Raw genomic sequence first — 25,800 nt, 5'->3', positions numbered from 1 at the left:
TGCTTGTCAAGTTTTCACTTTCTGTTGTCTTTACATGTTTGTTCACTTTACACAGGAGCGTGAAGTTGTTTCCCAGTGTCGAACAGCAACCACCTGCCATCCCCTCTACGTGGCCCTTCTATCGTCGGTTGCTTGCAGGTTCGTAGCAGTGTTGTAAACAAGTCATTTTGACGGTTTTGACCCTGGAAATAAAAATTGCTTTTGTTTTCTTTCGGAAACCTGATTATATTTTTTTTCGCTAGTATATATATTTTTTCGCTAACCTCTATAAATATGATTTTTTTACAATGATGAAAATGAGTCGAACGTAAAATAAGAAAAGCCCATTTTCTAATTTATTCAACTTATCTATCATCTTCAGTCATATGTTTTTTAAATACTATTTACCATTAAAATGTTTCTTGTCTTGTTATGGGATTCGAATCCAATTCTGCCGTTTATTTCGGGTAATTGGAACCGATATAATTTAATGTTTTACCGCGGATTGTTGCGTCTGATTGCATAAACGCGTGTGGTAAGTTGGCATGTCCAATTTACAGTGCTTGCTTTAAATGTAACCTCGTAGTGCAGTGTCAGCGTTTTTCGGGCCACCAATTACCGCGTCTCGCGATAACGTTCGTCTAATAATTAAGTGTCAATCGAGCGTTATTGGGCGAGCGGCTAACGTGTAATGTCTGGTGTGGAGTTCGTAATTTCCCTAAATGCGTTAATTGCAAAAGTAACATTACGTTGTAAAATGCTGGCCGTCCACAAAATGCGCTATGGGGTTACTTAAGGTCAACTTTAGGCCAATATTCAGGGAAGTTAAACAGTTATGCACAACGTAATTGTCAAGAATTTGTTATGTCAATAATAACTTTGTATTCTTTGCAGTACATCATTTGACTGCATAACAGATGATGTTAGTCAAAAAAGAAGAAATATAACTTAACAATGCTTTCAAAATCAGGACCGAATTGCTTAAGACTTCTGTGTGCAGTGTTGCATTTGCTCACTTTTGACAAAAATATAAGTTTTGGACACAGCCTGGACAGTTGACATATTACAGTTTACAGAACGGCTTCAGATGACAGTTGCTAAGAATGTTAAACATATGAGTTTTTTCTTATAATGTACACATGTTAGAAAATTGTTTGGGTGATTTATTGCTGTGATTGTGGGCCCTGTAGGGTAGATTAAGATTAATCCCTTCCCCAAACAAAATCGAGGATAAATAATTTAATAAAAATATACTAGGATTCGCTATTCTGGATTCGTTATTCTAGATTCGAAACCTATTATTCTAGAATACCTTGGGATTCTACTTTGAACATCCCTACGGTTTAGTCGTTTTCTTCCAGCTACCCGCTTTAAACCGATTAAAAAAGCTTTAAACCGAAAAAAAAGCACAGCGTTCAACTGTAATTTCGCCAAAAAAGTTTCGTTTTCTCCTCCAGCAGCTGCGTTGGCGATTCTGCCGGTGAGAGCCTCTTCGGCGCTTGCCTCCGTAGCAGAGACTCTTCGGAGCTCTATCGTGTCCTCCTCCGGGATGTGGAGTCGAGAGCAGGGAGGAAGCAGACCAGGAGCTGCATCAAGGCGCTCTTCCAGGTGATGAGGATTAGCAATGGTCAATTACTTTATATGCTCGACATGGACGAGTAACGAGTATTGTGCAGTTACTCGTCGTGGACTCGTCTACCGACAGCAACTCTTTTTAAAACTTAATAAGAATATCAAAGCCCATACAGAAGTAGGTATCATTTTGGACGTTTCGACCACCTCTTTATTCGTTTTCAACATCTGATTCCAAGTACAGAAGTAGAACATCATTTGATGTTGAAAATTAATAAAGAGTTGTTCGAAACGTTCGAAACGCTACCTACTTCTTTATGGGCTTTGATATTCTTACTAAGTTTTACTACAACCTAGAATCATTACGCCCAAAGTTTTTGATTTGCTTTGATAAATGCTGCTTTTGGCAGAAAGTTTTTCGCCTATTTTCCTGACTTTGACAAACATATAACTTCATTTGCGATTCTTTGAATTAAAAATCTTTTAACAATACATGTACAACTGTACAAGGTTTTTCGGCTCGACTATAATGGGTAAAATATTGTCAACCCCTGACACCAGAAACCTTGTTTATTACTCCCTTACCGCATGTTTTCTATGTATCGAAATAAAGCCAACTATATTCCTAAGCTGTTCAAAATTTTATAACTAAACTCGGATAATGTGTTACTGTACAGAATAAAAAAATAGGATAATATGGCTTCGGGTAAAGCCTTCATTTGATTCACAGCTAAGATTTGGTATTTTCAATGTATTTTTGTCAGGAGGGCCACCAAGCCAAAAGGTAAAGAACGTAAATACACAAGCACCTTAATTTTTTTGCCTGGATAGGTTTTGTAATTTTCCAGGACCAATGTCTAAAAAGTTTATTTTTTCTACTTGATTTCAGTTCCTGGTTTGTTCTCGCGGCGGCCTGGCCGAGACCGAGATCATGGGGCTGGTTCCTGACCTCACCTGGAGCATTTGGACGTCACTCCGACGTCAGCTGGTCGCTTATTGCGTCATCGATGACACTTCGGGCCTAGTGATGTTGCATAATTCCGAGGTAAGTCATAGTTAATTATATTATAGTTCTAAGTCTGTTAAAGCAATGACTTGAATTTATGTTATAGCAATGAGTTTTGAGATAGCAATAAGTTTCATAACACGATGAAACAAACTAACTGTTTGAATTAACACTTTGTCTTAACTATGAATTAAATGTCTTTAATGATAAACTCATAGTTACAAACTGCTTGTTCCAGTTAGTTAAATAGTTTTAAGTTTATTAAACCATTGACTTGAAGATTAAGTTACAAGGCTGTTCAGATCAGGACAATTTTTTATCGGTGTTTTGCGATAGCAAATAATTTTGAGATAGCAACAAAAGGAATTTCATAACACGATCAAACTAACTATTATAACTAAGACTTTGCCTTAACTATGATCAATTAAATTCCTTCAATAATAAACTTTGTTAAAAACTTTTTGTCTAAAACATGCTCTCAGTTAAGAAAAAATGTTTGAACTAACACTTGGCCTTAACTATGATCAATTTAATGCCTTTAATAATAAACCTATAGTTGCAAACTTTTTGTCTGAAAGATGGTTTCAGCTGAGAAAACGTTGTGTTGTGGTTTATTTACAAGGTGTAATGCCTATCTTAGTTGCCTATCATATCGGCACCAGTTTCAACTTAGCGTCGGACGGAAACCGATATTATCACGCACCAATGTTTTTAAGCCTTATTTTGCTTGGGCATTATTGTGTGAAATTATTTACATTTTTAATTAAAATATCTTCCCTCAATTCCTCCGCTTGTTATACTGGTGTTATAGTCGTTTAAAATGCAACTTTTTTAAATGTTATTGACCAAACCCTTTTGTTTCCCGGCGGTATAGAATCTGAAAAATTATTGTTTTTAACCAAGAACTGAACGTCATTATTAATAGCACACATAGCAATATCAAGTCGGGAAACAACTTATTTTATTTAGCTAAGGTCATTAGCATTGGTATTTTGTTTGATTAATAAAATGCGAATCGGCTGAACTTCGGAGTTCATATTTTGCAATACTGCTAAATGCAAAAACCATATTAAACATTCATAACAAAAAAACAGCTTGATAATGAATTGCAAAGCCAAAAAGTTTGAGTAGATCGCCATCATCTTGATTTTTTAGCGTTTCGATACGAGCTTGTATCATCTTCAGTTAATGTCTCATTGACCTTTTTATGCTTCTCAGTCACATTAACTGAAGATGATACAAGCTCGTATCGAAACGTCTTAATCAAGATGCTGTCGATCTACTCCACCTTTTTGGCTTTGCAATTTATTATCAAGCTACATTACAGATCCGTGCATAGTGTACCCAGATCTATTTTTTGTTTTGAATATTTATAATGGTTATTGCATTTAGCAGTATAGCAAAATATGCGCATTGCGTGCAACTACGAAGTTTAGCCGATTCGCATTTTATGAATGAAAATAAATACCGATGCCAATGTCCTCAGTTAAAAATTAATTGTTTCCCGACGTGATATTGTTATGTGTGCTGTTGGTAATGACGTTAAGTTCTAGGTTCATTATAAAGCTACATAACAGATCCATGCATAGTGTACCCAAAATAATGGCTGGTTTGAATAATTTCAAATCGCCGCCAGATATCGTCGGTCCTCTACGACTGCTACGTCAGTAACGAGGTTCAACAACGCCGCGTCCACCACAAGATGGCGCACTGGCTGCAGCAGGCGTTCGCGCGTCAGGTGACTCCCCGCAACAGCGACCTGCTACTCTGGCTCCTGCATAAGGTCGACGATCGTGAAGCCTTGCGCAAGGTGCTCGCCTCTCCTGTCGTTTTCCACTTCATGTACTCCAGGTAAAAAATGGGTGCTAATTTAAACGCTATACGCGTAATTGAATCTCGATTTTTGTAATGAGAATTCGTCGTATCAGACGTTTTGCGAAACAGGTCGTTCTAACAGCAGGCACAGAGGGGTAACCTCATCTTAAAGTTTTATTGATTTATTGAATGGAAAAAATTAAGTTTTATTCATTTGAATTTTAGTTCAATTGATTTGATTTGAATTTAAGTTTTACTTATTTATTAAAAGTAAAAATTTAAGTTTGATTGATTTAAATTTAGGTTTTATTGATAGTAAAACTTCTGACTTTTATATTTTCACACATTTCTTCTTACCTAGTTTGATGATATTTATTCTTTAGTCCGTTTCGCGTCCGTTGCTCAAAATGCTTCATACATACAATTGAAAATATTTTTCTCAAAAAAAAAATATACTGTATAGGTGAAAAACAGAGATCTTCATAATATATTTGAACAGAACTCGTTTACCTACACGAAAAAATAGCTTTATTCTGGTGACAATTTTTTGTTTTTTCTCACCATTATAATCCTTTTTTTCAACGTACGTAAATCTAATTAAGTGGCAAATCGTTTGGCTCTAAGGAAGAGTGTTTCAAATCTGGTGGCAAATTTTTCTTACCATTTTTAAAAAGCCATTTCAATCCTTTCTTTTAACATACGTAATCTAATGATGTGGCAAATTTGTCTCGGATTTTATCATTTCTCCACTTTTTCCAGGGGACGCGCGTGCGAAGTCGTTCGCCTCTGGAACTTTCTCAACGAGGAAAAGTCGCTGTTGGCCGGCTACTATCGCAATTCGCTACAGCGACTCGAAGCCACTGCTGCCGATGCCGCGTCATCCTATGTCACGGGCGTAGTGACGATGAGTGACGTGGCACAAATGTACTTGTCGCTGGGCAGGTTTCTTAAGGACCTGGGACTCATGGAAGAGGTGGGTGGTTTCTGTTAAGATTAACAGTGAGTTTTGCGCATCTTAATGTGGGCGATTTGTGACCTATTTAATTTTATAAGCATTCTATTATTTGCAGTCAAAGGTCGCTAAGCACATGGTGCCTTGACATTGTAGTTGTCATTACGGCAGTTGGTGTTACGACCTTGTCGCTGTGGGAGCTTATTGTGAGCTACTTGTAACGGTTTGGAGACGAGGTTTAACTTACACTGATACTGTTCTGTTTCAATAACATTTTTTTGTATTCATTCGAATTAAGATATGAATCTACCTGAGTAAGGATTTGTGTTATTTATAAATTCCTGTACACTGATATAGACTTCAGTATCGAATCTGAACCATTAGTTTTCAGTTTTATCCTTGTTATTGCAAGCGTCAAGTTATTCCCTTCGATAGGTTTGTTTTATTATTTAATATTGCATCTAATGCCGTCCTTGGCTGTTTGCTCTTAAGTGCAAAAGTTATACTCTGTAATGGTGGCACCTATCTTTATTCTTAGTTTCTGTTTTGTAGAATACATTATTTTTGATATTTTGATTAAAAACATTTGTTTATTTTGATTTGTTAGAATTAGCAACTGATTCGTTGTCAATTTTTATACCTTCTAAAGTCGTTATCTAAATTCTAACCGTTAGCAATCCCTGGTGTAACGCTCTAAAAACGACGTAAGAAGTTATTCATCTTTCAGTATTAGGAAAAGTGGAAATATTATGCGGAATCCAGTCTATGGTCTCTATATTATATTCATGCACATGTTTATATCCGTGATCTGCTCCTTTTAATGTAATACTGACCAAGGATAACGGCACAACTGTTAGTACAGTAAACGCCCTCAGACTGACATAATTAAACATCCTTATGAATTTTCGTGTAAACAAGACAGTATAAGTTAACTATATAGCGCACAATAGAATTTCTACTTAAAAGAAAATCCCTTTGGTGATAAACCTAAATCAAAAAATTTTCTGATAAATATGCTTGCTTTCCTCACCTTAAAATTCTTATAAAATTGCTTGAGTATTGATATTGCGACCTTTGTATTTGGTCCGATTCAATGTCATTGAAGATCTCTATACACTATACTAGAGTATACCGATAATATCCGTCGATATTTGGCTTCTACCGATATATCGGTATCGGTAAATGTAGGCCGATATTTCAGTACGCAAATATGATATAATTTTTCCTGTACACAATTTTTTTTGAATTTGGGTTTAAGCATCACGCCAAGTCAACATGCGAAATAATAGTTTAATAACTAATAAAGCTATATAAACTAAAACGTTCTTTGGATTTTACTTTCAATTAATTCAAGTTTTAAACATTTCCCAGGTGTATAAAGGTATCGGTATCGGGTATCGGTTGCCAAAATTGTAAATAATCGGGTATCGTTCTAAAAAGTGATATCGGTCGATCTATGCACTGTACTGTCAAACGCGCATAACAACTTCGTAAATCCATCAAGGGGGTTTCTAAACAACTTTTATTTCTCTTAGGCGGTCTCCTCCCTTCAGAAGTCCCTGGAGATTCAAGAGAGCATCCTTGATCCTGATCATCCTGCCGTGGCCGACTCACTGCACCACTTGGCGGCAGTATACACCCAGTGGGGAAAGCTCTCCACCGCCGAGCCTCTCTACAGGTCCTCCTCCCTTTTAGATCAATGTTTTTATAACATTTTAACTGGCCGGACCTCACGACTCCTGCCGAAAAAATAAAGTCGAGAAAAAACAACCGGAATGCCACTTCTAATCCCCGTGTCCAGGGTCCAACTTTAACCAAATTAAACGGCTTCTCAGAGTCCCGTGTCTCCATCGCAAAATTAAAATAGGGTGGACAAACTGGACAATGGACAATACACCAATCCACTTTCAGGGTGTCATAACTCTAGTGGGTGGGAATTCTACATCGTTTTCAATTTCACTTTTATGATATGGAGTGTGCAGCTTTATCAGTCTCGAATTCGGTAATGAACACGCTGGGCTTACAGCTTTCATTAAAGCTCAATAAGAACTATTTTTTTAGTAAAGGAATATAAATATGTTGCGTGACCCCGTGTGACTTTCCCACGAACTCCAGGTTAAGAATGACACCTTTAGAAAATTTGGCTCCTCCTACTATATTAAACCATTTTAATTTTATATTAAATCGTGTTTTATCAGCTGGACGCTTCAAGTATGTTAGGTATGGTTCAATAAATGTATGCTAGTCGCAATTCTGTGGAAAATGCGAGTTTAAATTTGCGACATTAAATTTAATTAAAAAAAATCGCTTTCTAATTTTCCTCCCAACTTTTGTCTAATGCAAAGTCTCCTGCGAAAAGCTGCACTTTATACCGAGTGATCAAAGCAAATTTACATTTTACTACAATCGACCTTTTGTTACGTCACAGGCAAGCGCTGGAGCTTGTCGAGTGCGCGGTGGGGCGTGACCACTTGCGAATCGCCCAGGAACTGTCGGCACTGGTCCGAATTAATCGGAAAACGGGAAGAAGAGAAGTGGCCGATTCACTTCAGCAAAGGATGCTCTCTATCATGAAGAGGAACTCCTCTTTCGGATCGGTATGTCGCCCTATGAACCAGTGTTATAATGACTTAACTTAAGTCTTTTTCTTAAAAAAATTTTGCGCGTAAAACAATTTGCTAGCTGTTTATTGCGTTTTTTTTGTTTTTAGTGGAGTTATTGCTCATAATCGGGCGACTGTCCAGTTTAATAGTTAAGTGTTTAATGTATTATGTCAATGACATGACTTGAAGTTGACTTTCTCTAACAATGACTTGACTGGGACTTGACTTGGTAATCTGGTGACTTGGACTAAGACTTGACTTGGTATTTTAGCAGAAGGCTCAACTGGGCCTTAAGTCATTTTAAATGACTTGTTTACAACACTGAACACTAGAAACTACACATCTATTTAGCAAGGTTGTCTACAAGTTGAAGGCAGTGTTTTAAAAAAAAAATTTCGAAAGTTTTTTTTTGTAAGTCGATTTTTTGGAAAATTTAATGTATTTTGGACTATTTTATCTTCAGCTTGAGGTATGTGTTTAGAAAGTGCTGTTGGATTGCCATTTTTTAACTAGTTTCTATCGTGCCAACTAAGGCATTTATACCGTACGACTTATATTAAAAAAAAAACGTCGAGGGATGCAATTTTGAGTCTTTTTTTTGGAAATAATAATTTTTTTTTCAGAAGTCTTTCAATTGTCGATTTTTTATAAAATTATGTGGCAGCCGTTGTTTAACCAAACGAATCAACCGACTACAAGCAGTCCAAACTTGGTCATTTAGCTGTCCAAAATATGCGGAATCGAAATTTGTTTTTGTCGTGCTATAACTGGAAACAGTACATTAATGGCCTTTATAGATAACAGAAACCGCCCTCTGCCGAAATATCTATGAAGATTCATTTTTGCTGCTACGAGCTTTACCCATGAAAATGCCCTATAATATTATCTGAATAACCCTTAGTGGGCAATCAACCACACATTGAGGTCCACTGCTCTAAACAGTTTAGTCATTCTTTAAATCGCACAGAACAACTTTAAGCGTCTGATGAAGCGAGCTGTTCGACTCGAGGAACTGACGCTTGGAGACGACACCCTCGACACAGCGCAGGCCCTCAACGACCTCGGTGTGCTTTACCACATGCAGAACAACCTCGAGTCAGTACTTGTTATCTTTGCTATCTGTAGACGACTCTTTTCAACTGACAGCTTTTGTAACAGTTGTTGAATCCGCTCTAATGGAAGTTCTAGCTCTTTGTTCAACTTATCGTTTAGTTTAAAAAAATCAAAATTCAATTGTCTGACATGATATGTAATGACGACCAAGCTATACCTCTAGCCCTATCCCTTATGTAATCGTGTATACTTATGTCCGCCATGTTTTTTGAGAAATTTGCCGTTATTCCCTCCCTTAACTTTATGCTTGCTTGCATTTTAAAGCCTTTAAAATATTTCTGTATTACTTGTTGAGCCAGAGTGTTTAACTGCCTGAGGAATATTGAGGGTCGATATTTTAACTGTGCGCTCATTACCTCTCTATATACAAAACTTAATGTTTTAATAAATATCCGTTTCGAGATTCTAATTTGGAAGCAGCCCTAACGCATGTTTTAACGCAGAGCCGAAGTTTTTTTTAATTAAACCGCTTACTACAGGTCACTACAGTGTACTCTTTTATGGAGTTGCTCTGACGAGCTAAATCTTCATGTCTAGCAAAACATGTTGCAAATGTTTTTGTGTGCTTGTTTGTTAAATCAGTAAAGTGTTCGTAGCGTATTCCTGTAGTCGTCAGGTCGACTCTTAATTAGGTATACATATTGAATGGTCCATATAATAACATTTATTATTGTTAACACTATTTTCTTTTTATAAAATGAAATTTTCGGACTGGAATATGCCAACACTGTAATGGACCTAGTCAAACAGATATGAATGTTTAGCAGTAGAAGGAGAACACGCAACCTCCATTCTAATAGCGTTCATGTAGCATTTGCGATAAAAGCAGACTCATTATATTTTCGAGCTAGTTTAAGTATACTAAAAATAAGTTCTTCTGATATTTTTTGTTTAACCAACGTTTCGGCTAACTATTCAGAAAGCCTTCATCAGGGAATGACACACATGGCCAACAAGATAAAGGCTTTCTAAACAGTTAACCGAAACGTTGGTTAAACACATAGATACCAGCTTATTTTAAGTATACTATGCCTATAGTATAGTTTATTTATGAGGGCCAAAGTAGTTTAAGAACCACTGAACTAAACAGCGTTTCGAATGTCTTTGCAGTCAGGCCGAGTCGTTCTTCAAACGATCACTGAAAACCCGGGAGAAGCTGGTGGGAGGTTCTCACTTGGATGTGGCCCAGAGCTACCACAACCTGGCTGCTGTCTACAACGAAAAGAAGAACTTTAAACAGGCCTCGGTCTGCATGGCCACCGCGCTAAACATAAGGTTTTTGCGTCTTTGCTCGTGTGTTTAAGCCAATGTTTTAGGGATTTTCGCTTTGAAATCTCGTTGATTTACAAGGTCCAATGACCACAAAGCGCTTTTTGGTGTCCCCCCGTTTATAAGCCGCAAAAATGGAACTTTGTTGGCGAATTCTTATAAAAGGAAATGTTTTTTTTCGATTTATTACCAAACTTTAACACCCATTCAGGGTTGCCACAAAGATTTTTTTTGACTTGCATATTGGAAAGTCTTTGTTTTTCATTTTGCAGCTTGAGTTGCGTTTTTGGAAGTGTCATTGTAAAACTAGTTGAAAAACTCTTTGTTATTGTCTTTAGTTTGGCAGTTATACTGTTTTGTTTTGGAAAAATATTGAATACATATCAACTGATCTAGTTTTAGGACACCTATGAATTTTTCTAGAATTTCTTCTAATTTTATTATATAAAAGTGCGTGGCACCCATACTGTTTCATATAACCAGCAATAGTCTTCCTCATAATTCTAAGGTTTTTAATATATTTTCAAACTAAAACATTTCTAAGGAACCTATGTATTTTTCTACCACGTTGAAGATTTATTTAAATAGCCTTAATTAAATTTATTTAAACAAAGGTATGTGCATTTTGACGGTAAAACAAACGCTGGCCATGATAAAAAGTTTTAAATCGAGAAAACGGACAACCTTACGCCAAACTACTTTCACGAAAAAAACTATTTTAGCGTTCCCAAGCTGTTTTCAAATTCAAATTTTGTCGAAAACCCACTTATAGAAAGGGTTTGCTGCACGTGGGCGATCCGGCAGTTCTGACCTCGATGAAATACCTCGCCGCCTTGTACAAGAAATGCAAGAATCCAAACAAATCGGCCGAGGTCTACCGCCAGATCCTCACCGCAACGCAACAACAGTCGAGTCCCAACTCCGTTCCCGCAGCCAACGCGATGGTAAAATGGGCGCCTTTTTTACGCACCTGTAGTCTTCTTAGGCCTCTTCTTTTTTTCTTTTTTAAATGGCCTTCTTTGTGGTATTGCATGGCTAATGGCGCGCTTTGTCATGTTGGTCGAACAGCGGCGAAAGTCGTTGAATACTTTTAGATCTGGTTTACTTTTGTCGCGGACTTGTTTTTGTAAAATCCCAAGAAGAAATATTAAGAATATATAAAAAGAATAAGTATTTTTTCCTATATAAACTAAATTTAGTTATCTGCGAAAGGAAATGACTTTAGCCGAACTGATTTTGCATTGTAAAGCGTTTCAATACTCTTTTAAAGGAGACCTTCTTTGAGTTCCGTTTCGAAAAAGTTTTTCATAACGCCTTTTTTTAAATATGGATTTGTGCGACATAATATTGATAATTTTTAAGGCTAAACGAGACGACGCGATATTAGGTTACTAATAAGAGTCTTATAACTCTTTTGCACAACCTGCTTTTTTTTTAAACTTTCAGAAATTGTGTAAACAATGCATATTTTTAAACGTTAAAACGCAAAAAACAGCAAGCAAGTTTTTCGGTCAAGTTGACAATCACCATCTAACAACATAGCCTCAATCTATTCTTCAGGTGAACGTGGCGGTCGCCGAATGCGAGCTTGGCCAACTCGACACCGCCCTCCCGCTGTACGAGAGAGCCCTAGAAATCTACCGCAAGGTGCTGGGCCACAGCAGCCCTCAGGTCTTCCAGGCTCTGCGCAATATCGCCGTCTTGCTGTGAGTTTGCTGACATCCCACACCGGCCTGGCTTTTATTGTGTTGTTTGTATGAATAACACGCCCTGAAAATGATTGTCATACTGTCACAGCCAAATAGTTGATAAAAAATAATATTATTTTTAAGTTTATTGTTATATTGGGATTTTGTTAAAAACACTGCTAGTTGAGCTTTTGTGCATATCGTAAGATCCGAACAGAACCACAAAGGGATATAAAAAAGCTCTACAGCAAGTTTATTCCAAACGAAAAGAATACTTAGTATGAACAAATTATCCTTTTTTAGAAATTATGGTTCGAAAATTTGAAGCTGTCCAATAGCTTTAAAATATAACAAAATTGGTTTATTTTGGTCAATTTTTGAACCTCAAACAATTTTCTGGCTGTATATTGCGGTTTTGTTAGTTTTAGCTGAGTTATTGCTCATATTCGGACGAGTTTACCTATTTTAATTGGTAAACGTTTTATTTTTTATGTCATTGAAATGACTTGTTGTTGACTTGCTCTCATAATGACTTGACTGGGGCTTCACTTGGGCAACCGATGACTTGGACTGGGATTTGAATTTTATTTGTGCAAAAGATTTGACTTGGATTAGGTAACCCGAGTCCGACTCCGGCCAAAAAATAAACCCTAGTTCGACTCCCGAGTCCGAGTCCGGCCCTCACTCTACAGCCTGTATTCCGCTAATTTACGTAACTTAAATAATGTGGATATTAAGCAATCCATTTATAGGTGTGTCTTATAATTCATTCACTCATAATAAATGGTTGGAAAATATTCCACCATATGCTATTCCGCCTTTACAATTTCCAGTTGGCCGCGATATCAGTTTTAAAATTTGGTACTGCGCATGTCGGACTCGGGATTTGGGTAGTTTTAAGTGGTCTTACTCGAGTCCCGAGTCCCACTCCGCACCCCTGCTGTTGAGAACCCCTTGCGCCTCCGTCTTAAAACTAGTTTCCTCATCATGTTGTTGCAGCTACCAGAAGGGCAACGTTGCCGAAGCGGCTGCCGCTTACAAGCAGAGCATGGGTGGCGGTTCCAGCAAGGCTAATTCCGCTTCCAGATGGTGAAACACCCCACACACACCGACACACACTTTCACAGAGAGACACTCGTGATTTTAGCTAGCGGCCCTACACTGTGCAATATCTTGCCTTACTACTTGCTATATACCTTAGGCTCAATGCTCGCGGTGCCTTTGCTTTTTCTTTGTTTTTTTTCGTCGTGTTTTTTTTATTTGCACCATGCAATCAATCCAGCGCGATTTTACCTGTCTTATGAGGCTCATGTCGACAATACAAACACTTTTAGATCCGCTGTACTGTTTTATTTTAGAACTAGTGGCAGTTACTATCTTAATAACCCGGGAAAAAAGTCTTTGTAAAACACTGCTTGCATAAATAAGTGGAACATTTTTACAAAATAAGTTTTCTTACTTTTATTGATTGAGAGACGCAATTCTTTCTGAGAATGTTTTTCATGAACTTAACATATAAGTCAGTAATACACATAATCAGTGTTGTTATGACTTAACTCACTGTTTTCGCCACTTAAGTCTTTGGCACAAAATGACGGGGCTTCGGACTGAGTCCTGAAGTAATTTTTTTAAATTGGTTTTATTTCTATCAATTTTTGCCAAAAAAAAAATATTTTTCTCACAAACTAAATCTTTAATCAGCTTACCGTAACACATATTCCACCTGAAACATAAACAATATAAACGTAGCCTAGTTCATCAGGAATGTCTGACAACAGTAACATATTGTTCCAATACTCGATATTGTAGACGTACAGTATTCGATCTGATACTGAATGCATGATTAGTTTGTTCAAGTAAGCAGAAGAGTTCAAATAGAAACGTTCATCATAGGTATTTTTCCAAGCAAATTGTTTTTTGTTATTAAAAAAAAAAAAAAAAAAATTGCTTTATGGTGAAGAAGTTTACTTACCTCCAGTTGTTAACCTACTGTGTTGTTTGATGATTTTTTTTTCAACGTCGAAATCGCAATCATGCTTAAAATTCTCATATTCATTTAGTATCGGATCTGTAATGTAGCTTGAATAATGATATACAAAGCCAAAAAGGTCGAGTAGATCGACATCTTGATTAAGACGTTCGATGCGCGCTTTTATAACTTTAATTGAAGATGATACAAACTCGTATCGAAACGTCTTAATCAAGATGATGTCGATCTACTCGACCTTTTTGGCTTTGTAATTCATTATAAATTTAGTACCGGTTTAAAGATACCACTTAGTGTCGGACGATTAGCCTACCGATACCACCACATGCCATCGGATACCTGTTCCGATCCGATATTTTTGGACATCCCTATACTCTATTATAATTTGTTTAATGGACTATACAACTCGTTGTTTTGTCAAAATAGGCTGTATTGCCTTTATATCAAGCGATTTACCTAACTGTTTGGATTCTCAATGCGTATACTAATTCTAAATTTTTGGCTATTTGATAACTGTGATTTTGTTCTAATAACCCTAATTTTGTCAAGGTTCTATTTAATTTAGAGTTCAGTTGCACGTTTGCTCATGACTTTTACAAGAACAGCACTTTTCTTAAGCTTACTTGTTTTAGGACGTAACTTGTGCCGTCACCTTTAAAACATTTCATGTTTCCTAAGAATAATCCTGGAACTGTCCCGGATTTTTATCAGCCTTTAAAAGTACCGTATAGGACGGTTTACAACTCACATTGCGTGTATTCCAGACACTTTTTTGGTCCCAGGCCTATACAACATTTTCCGTTTTTCATACACCCCATACAACAAATAATTGCCTATACAGTATACGGTATACCTCTTCTTCAAATGTTTCCAAGTTAATGAACATAGTATTCTTTTGTTGTTGTTAGTTTGTTCATATAAAGACACAGCGAATAGAAAAATAGGCGAGAGCGATACAAATGGAAAAGTTTGGGGCTTAGGCCTACTCTTCAATAAAAAAAACCTAGCCTAACCGTGTTTTAGGTTTTGGGGAGAATGGCACCATCCCTCATCGAGCAGTCACACGTTTGATAAGACGTCACAAAACCCTAATTTAAAAATTAAAAGTAATTTCTCACAGATTTATTTTTACCTAGTCTTTCTTTTCTTTTTGAACCCTTGTCGTTTCTCATTGAAATCGGTGTCTGCCAATTGGCGCAACTGTCGACCTGCTAGGGCTTTTTAAAACGAATAGGGCTGCAATTGGTGCAGTTTATTAGCTTTTCTGGTGCCAACTCAGTGCCAGTTTTATGCGTCATACACTAACTGTCCAATCCTCTGCGCTATCCATTATTTTCACACGCCCTTATCCGACTTGTGGCGTCAGCTATTTATATGAGGTTTTTGAATTTTTACTGCTCACGAACGAGGTAAATTGCAACATTTATGTCCTGGTTTGGCCAGCTTTTCGTTTAATTTAACTGAAATGAAGATGCAAGAGACTTCGACATTATTTTAATGTGACAGCCGGTTAGAAAAACTATAAATCTTGGGCCACCGTTGAAAACAAATTGTAAATAAAAATTAACTGACTTTTATCGATTGTTCTGTGCAAATTGAAAAGTAAAAAACTGGTAAGTCAGTTCAAAGCTTGATTTTGACCACTTGTTTGCGAAATAAAGCTCAGAAGAGGTTTTGTTTCTTGATTTTTTTAACGAAAAAGGGCAAATTTTTGACTAATTGATCAATCAATTGCTACTCGAATGAGAAAATGGTAGAATTATGAAAGTATATGACCGATGACATTTTTGAAGGAATATGATATTAATTTATTTCCTGGTTAGCTACGTTTAATACAATTTTATCTCGATTATTGGTATTTTGCAAGCACTTGAGTAAGCTAATAATTTAAAATTGCTCTGGTTAATTGATGTTAGTTTGAAAGCGCAATAAAATCGTTATTAACAGTACTTTGTTTTCCACTATCCTTTACAAACACAAGTATTATTATCTTTTGGCCAAACTTTGTTTCGCTAATCATTTACACTTTACATCACATCCGAATCCAATTAAACGATATAAGTCATGCTGATATATTATACAACGTTGTTATTCTCGTTAATCGAGGCCCTATTCACTGTTGACTTCTGCGTGTCTGTCGACATTTCAAAATGTCGAAGGGAACTTTGCCATTTTCAAAAGCCTGTTGTTGCTGATCCATTTAACTGCATTTACCTCACATCTTGTCCTACAACGCTGCGATGATAATAATCCGCTGTTGTTAGGGAAGCAAAATTGTCAGGTAGGCTGCTCAATTAAATATTTACTAACATACAGAGGTGGATCGAAGGAGGACAACAGGGTATTCAACACTCCCTCAACAAATGTGTTTTGCCAAATTTTACTATGTGCATACTGACAAGTTCGCCTGAAGTTTTATCCGTTTAACTGTGATTTTTTAGCCGTTTTATGCAATTAGTTTAGATCAAATACGCTAAGCTGAGTGTGGCTTGTTGCGCCGTGTAACCCACAAACTCTATGTCCTATAAACTGTCATTTATGTTAAATTGAGTATACATTCTGTTTTGTCAAGCAGTATATGTGATTTTGTATGTGCACACTGTCGCGCTTTAGTTGAAATTAAAAGTTTTGTCATTTTAAAGCAAATAAACGCAATTATTTTCGCAAAGTCAGACTGGATTTCAGTGCATTTTATGTACCAATTCGATTATGAACAACAGATGCTTTTATTTTGTTTTCTGGAATTTCTGACGTCATTACGAAAAATTTTCATGACCGCCCTAAAAAATCCGACATCAGCCCATGATACCATTTTACATATAATAGTTGAAAAAATACGTTTTATTGCCTTAATTCGTTACTAAAATTCCATTCCGAAACGGTGCCAAGCAGCTTATTTGAATGAGGATAAAAAATGCTGGCTAAATATTCACACTTTTGTTTTGGATTGGTGTGTTTACACATTTAAGAATCGATAAACGAACAAATAACCGTCCACAAATCAATCTCCGAGGCAGTCTAGGAAACCAAAATCGGCAAATCGCATTTGTTTAGGTTGCAGCAAACAAAAACGAAGCGGCTGCAGCAGTACAGCGTCCGACAGCCAGCGACAACGAATAACCCCGACACTCGAAATGCGAAAGAACAAAAAAACAGCGCCCTTTCAGGAAGCGATAGGGCGAATAGCGATCGGCCAAGAAACCCTTCGTATTGCAATTTTGGCAGGTCGCCCAACTTGCAGCCTAATGGCCAGGCAATGGCTTGGCACGGTGCTCTAGGTACAAGCGGAAGACGATCCTAGCCAAATTGGCCCGATATGAGCTGTCGGGCACGGCAATATGAAAGTTATGATGCGTAGCGTTTTTTAGGGGCATTGCAGTGCATACAGGTTAAGGGTGCCATACCTTTTCGATGTTAAAAAAACATTGTGGCCCCTTACGTCTTGCTATGTATTCTTTTCCTAAACTAAAACAGGTCAACCTTTTAAGGTATCCCGATTTTACATGTATTTCTCGTAAAACTGTGCTTTAAGCGTGTCCATTACCTTTTAGGCGTTTTAACAATGGTTTTTTGATAAGTCGCCATTTTTCATAAAAGGCAGGATAAAGGTCTGGGTTTCGCTAGCCGAATAACTGGGGAATAAAGATCGAGGGCTTGGTACAATATTTGTTTTTGCCACATTTTACTCGATTATTTGTTAAACGATGGAAACATAATAATACAGTAATATTTAAAATATGAGCTTTCTGAATTTGTGGTTTGGTTCACAATTTCGTCAAAATTTAGCTTGGATTTGCACCCGACAAACCTTTTTGTTAATAAATTAAGAAAAGTAAACGCTGGAGCATACTGGTTGGAGTTTGTAGTAAGACGTCATAAAAATATCAAAGCACATACAGAAGTAGGTTTCATTTTGAACGTTTCGAATAACTCTTTATTCATTTTCAACATTATTCGAAACGTTTAAAATGATACCTACTTCTGTATGGACTTTGATATTCTAAATATGAAACGCATTTTAAACTTTAGGAAATATGCCGCGGTCCAGAAAAAATAGTTTAGTGACATAGCCAATGAGTTATGTTAATCAATGCGAACTCAAATTGAATATGCATGTTCACTGCAGACCCAGCACAGAAGGTTGAGCTCCGCAGGCCGAGACAATTAACAGCCATGCAGTCCGACTACAGCTTAACACATCTGGACAATCGGGCAACTCGAAAACCCGGCAGCTGCCCCCTCCCAGTGCAAACCACTTTAGGTCGTTGAGCATGCGTATTAAACGGTGGCTATCGCTGGTCGCCCGGCTATCTGCCCTTGCATCTCGGGTGCCTTTCCTCCAGCACCGAGCCAATTATCGCCAGACCAGATCAAAGCTGAGGGCCCGGGCGAAATAGCCGGGGAGAAGGGGAGAAAGAAGCGACCGTAAGCAAAACAACGCGGCCGTCGCCCTGCAATAAGCCTGCTCGTCCGCAGTAGGTAAACAGATTCTAATCCACTGGCTACAATCAAGCGATCGATCAATTTCACCACACGTTCGCCGCTTGGAAGCTAAAAGGCGAAAACTGTACGAAACGGGCGAAAAATACCGACACGAAGCTCTCATAGGTAGAAGCAGACGTAAAGAGACGACTCCGTATAGTGTATACAGTGTATACCGTTTTAAAACACAAAAAACGCCCGTCTCTAATTACATACAGCCTCAGTGCTTTTTATAGAAAACCACCGTGTTTGCGGCTTTTTCGGGAATGGAGTGCTTGTTTGTTTTTGGCTAAACACGCGCCAGATGCGAGTTTGGTCACGGAAATGCTTAAACCTGATACAGGGGTTTAATTGGGAAGTCAAGGGCGAAATTATGGATATCTGCTGACAGGGTCATAAATCTTCTTCCTGGATTGTTTCAAGTTTGAAGATTCGGGGTTTATTTTGCGCCACAAGCTTCCAAAAACAGTCTTCTGGGTCGCTAACGATGCTATTCTGGCTTATTTCCGGACTACTGACCTCTGTTAGTGAAGTGACGTAATCTTCACCTAAAAATAGGCTTCTTGCTAATTATGTCCCGAGTCCAACCCTTTGATAATGTATGTCCTAATGTTCAGTCCAAAATAATTGTCCCCTAGTTATAACATTTTTTGCTCTTATTGTGTCTTTTCACAGCTTTCCACTAAAAACGTTGTCGTTGTTTTAAAACGGAAACAACGTTCACTCTGAAATAATATACTATAGGTTTAAAATACTACTCTCTTGTTTTCATTCCAACCCCACTATACGCAGCATCTTTCTGTGACCATATATGGAGAAGACAGGCAAATCGCAATCGGACCGCGTCACAGTTTTTGTTTTGCACAACTCGAAAAATAAGTTTCGTAATTTCCTGACACGTAAACCAGCAGTGACAACTGCAATTCGGTAAGGGGCCGGTCGCTTTAGTTCGTCACTTGATCTCAAGTGTTCCAACGGACTACGATAGACTTACCACTACAGAGGGCGTAACCAGTAACCTTACGGCGAATCTAACCCGCGCATAGCTTCCAATCTCTCTCTGTTCGCACTTTGCTGTCACGGCGAGGCGTCGCGATATTATCGCATGCTGAATGAAACTGCTGCGACGGCCCGGGTCCATTGAACCTTGATATCCTGTATATGGCGTTGTGCGCTGCACAGTGCTGTGTAAATAGCAAGGACTCTGTAAAACGACCGCTGCAATATCGCGAGGGCTGAGTGGCCCGGAGTTGGGTTTCGCTTCGATTAAATGTCGCGAATCGGCCGATGTCAGCTGACTCGGGCCACAGTTTTCACCGGCGCGTACATCAGTGCGTTTTGCAACTATAAGCATTCTCTGGTACATTTTCAAAGCGACTAAATTATGATGAATTCTCAAATAATCCTCACTGTTTTTTTAACAAATTGCCCTTAGGGTTCCACAAAGAATTGATTTACATATTGAAAAGTTAATAAAAAGCTATGTTTTTTTTCCATAGCAGCTATATGAGCATTTCCTCAAAAGCGAGTAAATTCACCCTTTCGGCCCGCTTGCGAATTCTGCGAATAATTCTTAAATAATTTCGCAGACAGACCTTCGGCTACATGCAAAATACCACTGTATCGCTCAACGGTTTCCGATCATTTTAATATTGTACTTGGCGGACCATTTTGTGTTTTTATTGACCCAAGGCCCCTTGTATAGAAAATGAGAATATAAGTGAAAACGTGACCATGCAAAATTATACTTTTAAAATTAAACCGAATGATTGACAGAACTACAGATTAATTTAATCCCATAATTTTGGGATAAATTCCAAGATCAAGATTGCTAACCACCTGAACCTCATGCAAAGTCCACCTTGAGAAGCACAGTTATATAATTTCTCTATCTATACCGCAAGATAAATAAACTTACTTGCAAATTGGATTCGGCTTTGCGCGTTTGTTCAAACCAGTCTGCTGTCTAGGGCTTGGCACATTTAAAACAAATCAGACATGTGTGTTTTAAAAGGTCAACTTTTCTCCCGGGTATGTGTTTTTCTTTATTAATGTGAACGCTATATAATCGCTAAGTGAGTCAACATATTATAGTTAATCGTACAGATCCGTTCAAAAACGAAATAACAAAATTCTTCGGCTGGATAGTATCCGCCAATGTAGCGCAATAAACTAGTAGTGATTCCTTGGAGGGGAATGCCCGGAATTGAGGTCATATACCCACTTTATCTATGGAGGAAAAAAACGAGGCGGTTCTGTTTTTTTTTTAACACGAATTCGTCATCGACGTTCAGTGTTTACACAATTTCCAGATATCTCGAAAGCCGATGACAACTGCCACTTGCCGTGTGTATAGATGTTTTTTCGCGAGATTAAGGGGATTACCGCCGACATGCCTTTGCAATTTGCCTTGTTGTTTCAAAGGGATTTGACGTCATAGCAATTGCTGCTGCGTAGCGTCGTGAATCACCGGCCCTGTCGATTCTTTTGCTGGGATCTGATGCCCTGTTTCGAATTGACAAGTGCAACCGAAGATGCCCGGCCAACTTGAGTCGTTTCGGCTTCGGGTGTCGGCGCTTTTCGTCGTATTCGCCTAACAAACAATTGAAAGCGGCCGCGCGTCGCCGTGAGAAAGCTCGTGGCCCCACAACAATCGCCCGCCTTGGCTTTCCATTGTGACGTGCACGACGATCGAGAGAGTTGTCAATGCAGCAGGTTGAGTTCGCTTTAACACAGGCCCATGGCAGCGAGAGCTTTTAAGTCCTCTGCAACAGGCAAAGCAGCGCTGTTGGGATTAGGTAACCTGCCACAAGCAGAATCAGCAGATAGCCGGGAACGGAACGGTGAGTGGTTTGTTACGGGTTTAGATAAGGTTTGTGTTTGTCGTGAACACAGCTATAGAAAAAGAACTCTCCCACCACTGCTGGACAGAGAACTCTCTTAACCCGATCACATGTACACCGAGCTGCTTTGTAGTTGTGCACCAGGCGTTACCGCTTGCTTTGATAGACTGCTTACAACTAAGCACAGTTTCGGTTTTGGGCGCTTTTAAGATCTCCTGCCAAACATATGGGTACACATGGCATTAGGGATATTTTCTTATTCCAAACCAAGAAAATGTTTGCCAGCGAGTACAAGCAAACAAAACTTGCTAAATTAACATAAAAAATGACATAAAGCAAGGATGCCAGATTTCGGCCACGACAACTCGATGATTTCCTTATTTTTTTTCTTATAGGAAACCGTCATAAGATAAACCATTTTACTAGATTTATTGCCACCTAAAAGGATTTAACTTGCCAAAGAAACGCATATAATGAAATTATGTCAAAAAAAAAAAATCGCAAAACGCAAAATGCATATGGTAGCGCTACATTCGTGGAGGATTTTTTAAAAATAAATCTGTATTAATTTTCTCACAAAACACGAAAACCACCCTTGTTAAACCTTGGCCTAACACCTTGTCTTTTTCTCTCCGTTTCCGTTTTTTTTCTTGGTTCGGTTTGTTTTTCTCATTGCAATTTAGCACAATATTTGTAAAATATAAGGTGAATAAAATGTAAGGTCCAGAATGATATGCAGTATAGTCATAATAATAAAACGACTGCATATAAAAACAGGTAAATTTACGTTCGAGTCAAGTTATTTTGTATATATATAAATATATTAGTGGGAAATTCTGCGTGTCGACCTTGACATTGTAGATATCGGCTATATCTGACCGCTCCCCTAAAAACAAAAAATATAGCGTGCCTTTGTAAAACATTTTTCTTGGGTAACGGCGTAAAGTCCCAGAATAGTTAGACAAAAGCAACACACTTCAGTGCTTTGCTAAAACTCGTTTGCTTTCCCCCTAGGGATAAATTACCAAGCCACTTCAAACGTAGCTGGCTGCTCTTTTTGCAATGCTGCTTAGTGCCTTTTTTCGCTTTGTTAAGGTAATAAAAATCGAAAACAAAACAGAATCGAGGGGTTTCGAAATAGTGAATCAGCTAATCGGTGTAATAGAGCACTTTGCCAAGCTTTCAAAAGGGTGGGAAAGGTCATTTTAGACTAGAGTATAGCCTTATAATTACACTACAGGACACAGCAACGCATTCTGATAACTGGAACTTGTCGCTATTTTCTGGCCTATCTTTGTATATACACGGTAGGCCTACTTATATATTTATAGACTTATATGTCCATGTGTTTGCGGACATGGCACGCGCCCGCTCGGTCAACGGAATTCAATGTAAACCCAAATGAGACGTCTGTCTGTATTCCGGCTAGCCGAGAGCTAGCGTTATCCATGATTGAGTTGGGCAAAGGAAAAATGAAAACTATAAACTAGTTTGACCCTGGTCAGTGCTTAATGCAGGTCGGCATTGATTGACAGGGATTCGCAATGCCCAAACAAGTAAATATGCTCAATCAACGGTCTGCAGCGTTTGATATAGGCTATGCCCACCAAAGTGTATTTTTTATTGTTGGCAAGCTGAAATGTCAAAAATGTTGCTTGTCGTTGGGATACAAATATAGTCTGTAATGCTAACACTGCAAAGTTATAGTGTCTTAAGTTATCTTGTTTTCAAGAATTATTGTTGTTATATGGTAATCTAATGTACTTCCAAAGGTTCATCTGATAACCTACCTTCAAATGCCATCACTACGGACCCGAAAAAAAAACAATATGTGAACAGGACGTGCCGGATAAAATGTACGCTTGCCTGTTTAAAAAGCGTCCCTAATCATTTCAAAACTTTTTTTTTCTAGAATAATCCAATCAGCCTATAGAGGCAATATCGGGTTCAATTTCATCAATGACACGCAAAGGTTTAGTGGTCGTGCCGCGAAACAATTGCCTACGTAAATCGTCAAAACTTTTGATGTGTAATCTTTAGGACGTTCCCTCTATGTCACCTGCGGGTTATTCTAATCCGGAGGCTGCCAAGCATCGAACATCGAAGTCCTCCAGTCAGCACGCGATCGCTTGTGTGGCAAGCATTTTCTCACAGCGCCGTTTTCTTGACGTTCCCATAACTCGCGGTGATGCAGCAGGATGTACAAAACACCGAACGGCTATACTTCGCCGTGCGTTCTTATTGACTGCCGCGCGGCGCCAAAAGGGAGCAGTAATCGCCGCGCGAGTAAATCAACTTCAGCAGGCGTGACGTAGGTGCGTGCTATGACGTCAAGACGAGCGGCAAGGTGGCGGACGCGCCGCAGCTAGGAAAACAGCATTACGCCATTGGGCGCGATCAATGAGGCAAAAACAGTTATTCGGCCAAATTATCCATACCTCGGTCTTTGAAGCTCCTTTCTTATTGTGCTGTTTTTCTTGTACCACTTGCCTGTTTTGACAGCTGCTTTATAAGCAGCTTTGGTAATATTTGTTGACCTTTTTATTGGGTTGGGCAATAATGCTATAGATTTGTTCATTCAGCAGCAACTTGTGCTTGGATTTATTGGCTATAAGAACTGACCAGCTTATTTGACCCCTTGTGAGAAAGTGCCAGAGGCTGCGTTTTTTAAATGTCGAGCCTATCTTTGCAGCAAAACCAGGGCATTACACTTCTCCTATACATCTCGTTTAGTGCCGTTTGCACAAAGCCGAAAGCAAAAAAGAAAACAGTTAGGCTAAAACGGGGGCGCTCTTGAAGTGGCCGTGTTAAGCCGGCCTCCTGTGTTGTGGCAGCGGCAGCAGAAGAAGAAGCAGCAACGGCCCGTTCTCTCGTTCTCTCGCGCCGTAAATTAGCATCAACGGGGGCGAGACGAAAAAGGCGCTCTCGCCAGCGAAGCGCGACGCAGAAGAACGCGCCGCAATTTGTACGAGGGCGCGCGCCGCGAACCGAGCATTCGAGTAATTACAGGACAGCAGGCCACACCGACTACCCGGGGCCTCTGAGAACGAAAACCAGAATCGAACGCCTTGATAACTCGCCTCGATAAAGAGAGAGAGAGACCTGTGCGCGTTGCTGTGCTGTTTTTCAACGTCAGGATGACACCGGTTTGCCTGCAGCTCACGAAACTTTTGTTCGTCGTCGTCTTGGGCCTGCTATCGACCGAGGTAAAGAAAAAGGACCCTTTATAATGTGACGCGTGGAGTTGTGTTAGAAAGCGGACGAGAACTTCCATTGGATACCCGGCCGCTCCTCTCGATCCGCATACACGGATTATTTCGTCTCCGAAAGCTGCGTCGCCCGAGTTTAGTTGTGTTACTTCGCTGCACTGTAGCAGTGTAGAAGGCCAGGCCAACGGCTGTAGCTTGAGGTTGGCAGCAGAGCTTGCGCTTTCGGCCTTGATTGGCCGGGGCAGAATGCGGCGCGCGCGTTAAACAGCTCGCCTTTTCGCGGAACGAATCAAGCGTCGTCGTCGCGGCGCAATTGTCTCAGCGTGGCGGCCGATTAGCGAAAGTCGATTCCGGGCCGTATTTGGCGCGGGCGCGATTCGCCAGGTAAAGGCGAAAGGTCGGACTTTGCGCCAGCGTGAATGAGTCATGTCCTTGATGCTCGGTCGATTTATAAACGGAAACCCGACTTTATGGTTTCACCCAACCTGCAAACCAGTACGTAAACGCAAAAGTCGGCTTAAGTCACAAAGGCAGTTTGCTGCTGCCCGCGTATTCAGAGCAATCCATAAATATTAAAGCTCCTGTCTTTATGGTGACCGGGGCCCGCCCAGTGAGCGAGCGCCGGTTTATGATCGGGAAAACAGCGCGAGCGCGTTTTCGGGCTGACATGTCGTCGTGCAAAGTCCATTGTTTTGCCGCTGGGCGCAATTGGCTGCCCGCCGCGCCGGCAAATTGTCAACAGCGCCTCTGGACGTGGGCGGGGGTGCATTAATCACCCCCATGCCCCCCCAACGTTGCGGCCAAATTGGAGCTTTCCTCCGTTATTTACTGTGATTGAGCAGCAAACTTTGCCAAATCGCTATAAAACGTTGCGCAATGACTGTGTGAAGCGATATGTTGTGTGTATACATAGCTGTTTATTATCATTTTAGGGTCGAGTCTGTTTAGCATGACAACTTTCAACCGTACGGTTGCGGTCGGCGCGGTACCACAACGCTTTGAAACCGAATATCGTGGCGGCTTTACCGGGTTAGTTTTACCCCTAGGTTGCGAGTCGCCTTTTGTGCAGCCAGCAAGTTTTTATGGCGTCAGAATTTGACGCTCGGCAATGGAACGCCGCTTTACGTACGGGCGCCATTATCGACTGCACCTGTCGTTATTACTCGCGTTTATTCAGTCAGGCGATTGACCCCGTGCGGTAGTTTATTGCGGTTTTATAGTTGATTTAAAGGCCTGGCTTATGGGTTTTAAACGTTGCGCGGCCAAAGCACAACACCCGACC

The 25,800-nt window shown here is 39.4% G+C and overlaps 1 protein-coding gene across 1 annotated transcript in view; it reads left to right on the top strand.

Moving 5' to 3' along the window:
• LOC146132064 (nephrocystin-3-like) overlaps positions 1-13,258 on the top strand; it is a 36,498-nt gene extending 23,240 nt beyond the window's left edge. Inside the window, exons 17-28 of the mRNA XM_083396867.1 lie at positions 56-138; positions 1,440-1,587; positions 2,441-2,596; positions 4,194-4,408; positions 5,132-5,345; positions 6,860-7,002; positions 7,753-7,921; positions 8,895-9,022; positions 10,151-10,315; positions 11,082-11,253; positions 11,870-12,015; positions 12,997-13,258. Of these exons, the coding sequence (XP_083252993.1) occupies positions 56-138; positions 1,440-1,587; positions 2,441-2,596; positions 4,194-4,408; positions 5,132-5,345; positions 6,860-7,002; positions 7,753-7,921; positions 8,895-9,022; positions 10,151-10,315; positions 11,082-11,253; positions 11,870-12,015; positions 12,997-13,090 (1,833 nt within the window). The 3' untranslated portion in view covers positions 13,091-13,258. The remainder of the gene's footprint in view (positions 1-55; positions 139-1,439; positions 1,588-2,440; positions 2,597-4,193; positions 4,409-5,131; positions 5,346-6,859; positions 7,003-7,752; positions 7,922-8,894; positions 9,023-10,150; positions 10,316-11,081; positions 11,254-11,869; positions 12,016-12,996) is intronic.
• The last annotated feature ends 12,542 nt before the right edge of the window (positions 13,259-25,800 follow it).

This window comes from Ascidiella aspersa, chromosome 9 (genome assembly GCF_963924565.1).
Source record: "Ascidiella aspersa chromosome 9, kaAscAspe10.2, whole genome shotgun sequence".
In the NCBI taxonomy this organism is placed as follows: Eukaryota; Metazoa; Chordata; class Ascidiacea; order Phlebobranchia; family Ascidiidae; genus Ascidiella; species Ascidiella aspersa.
This window is presented reverse-complemented; position numbering and strand designations above follow the sequence as displayed.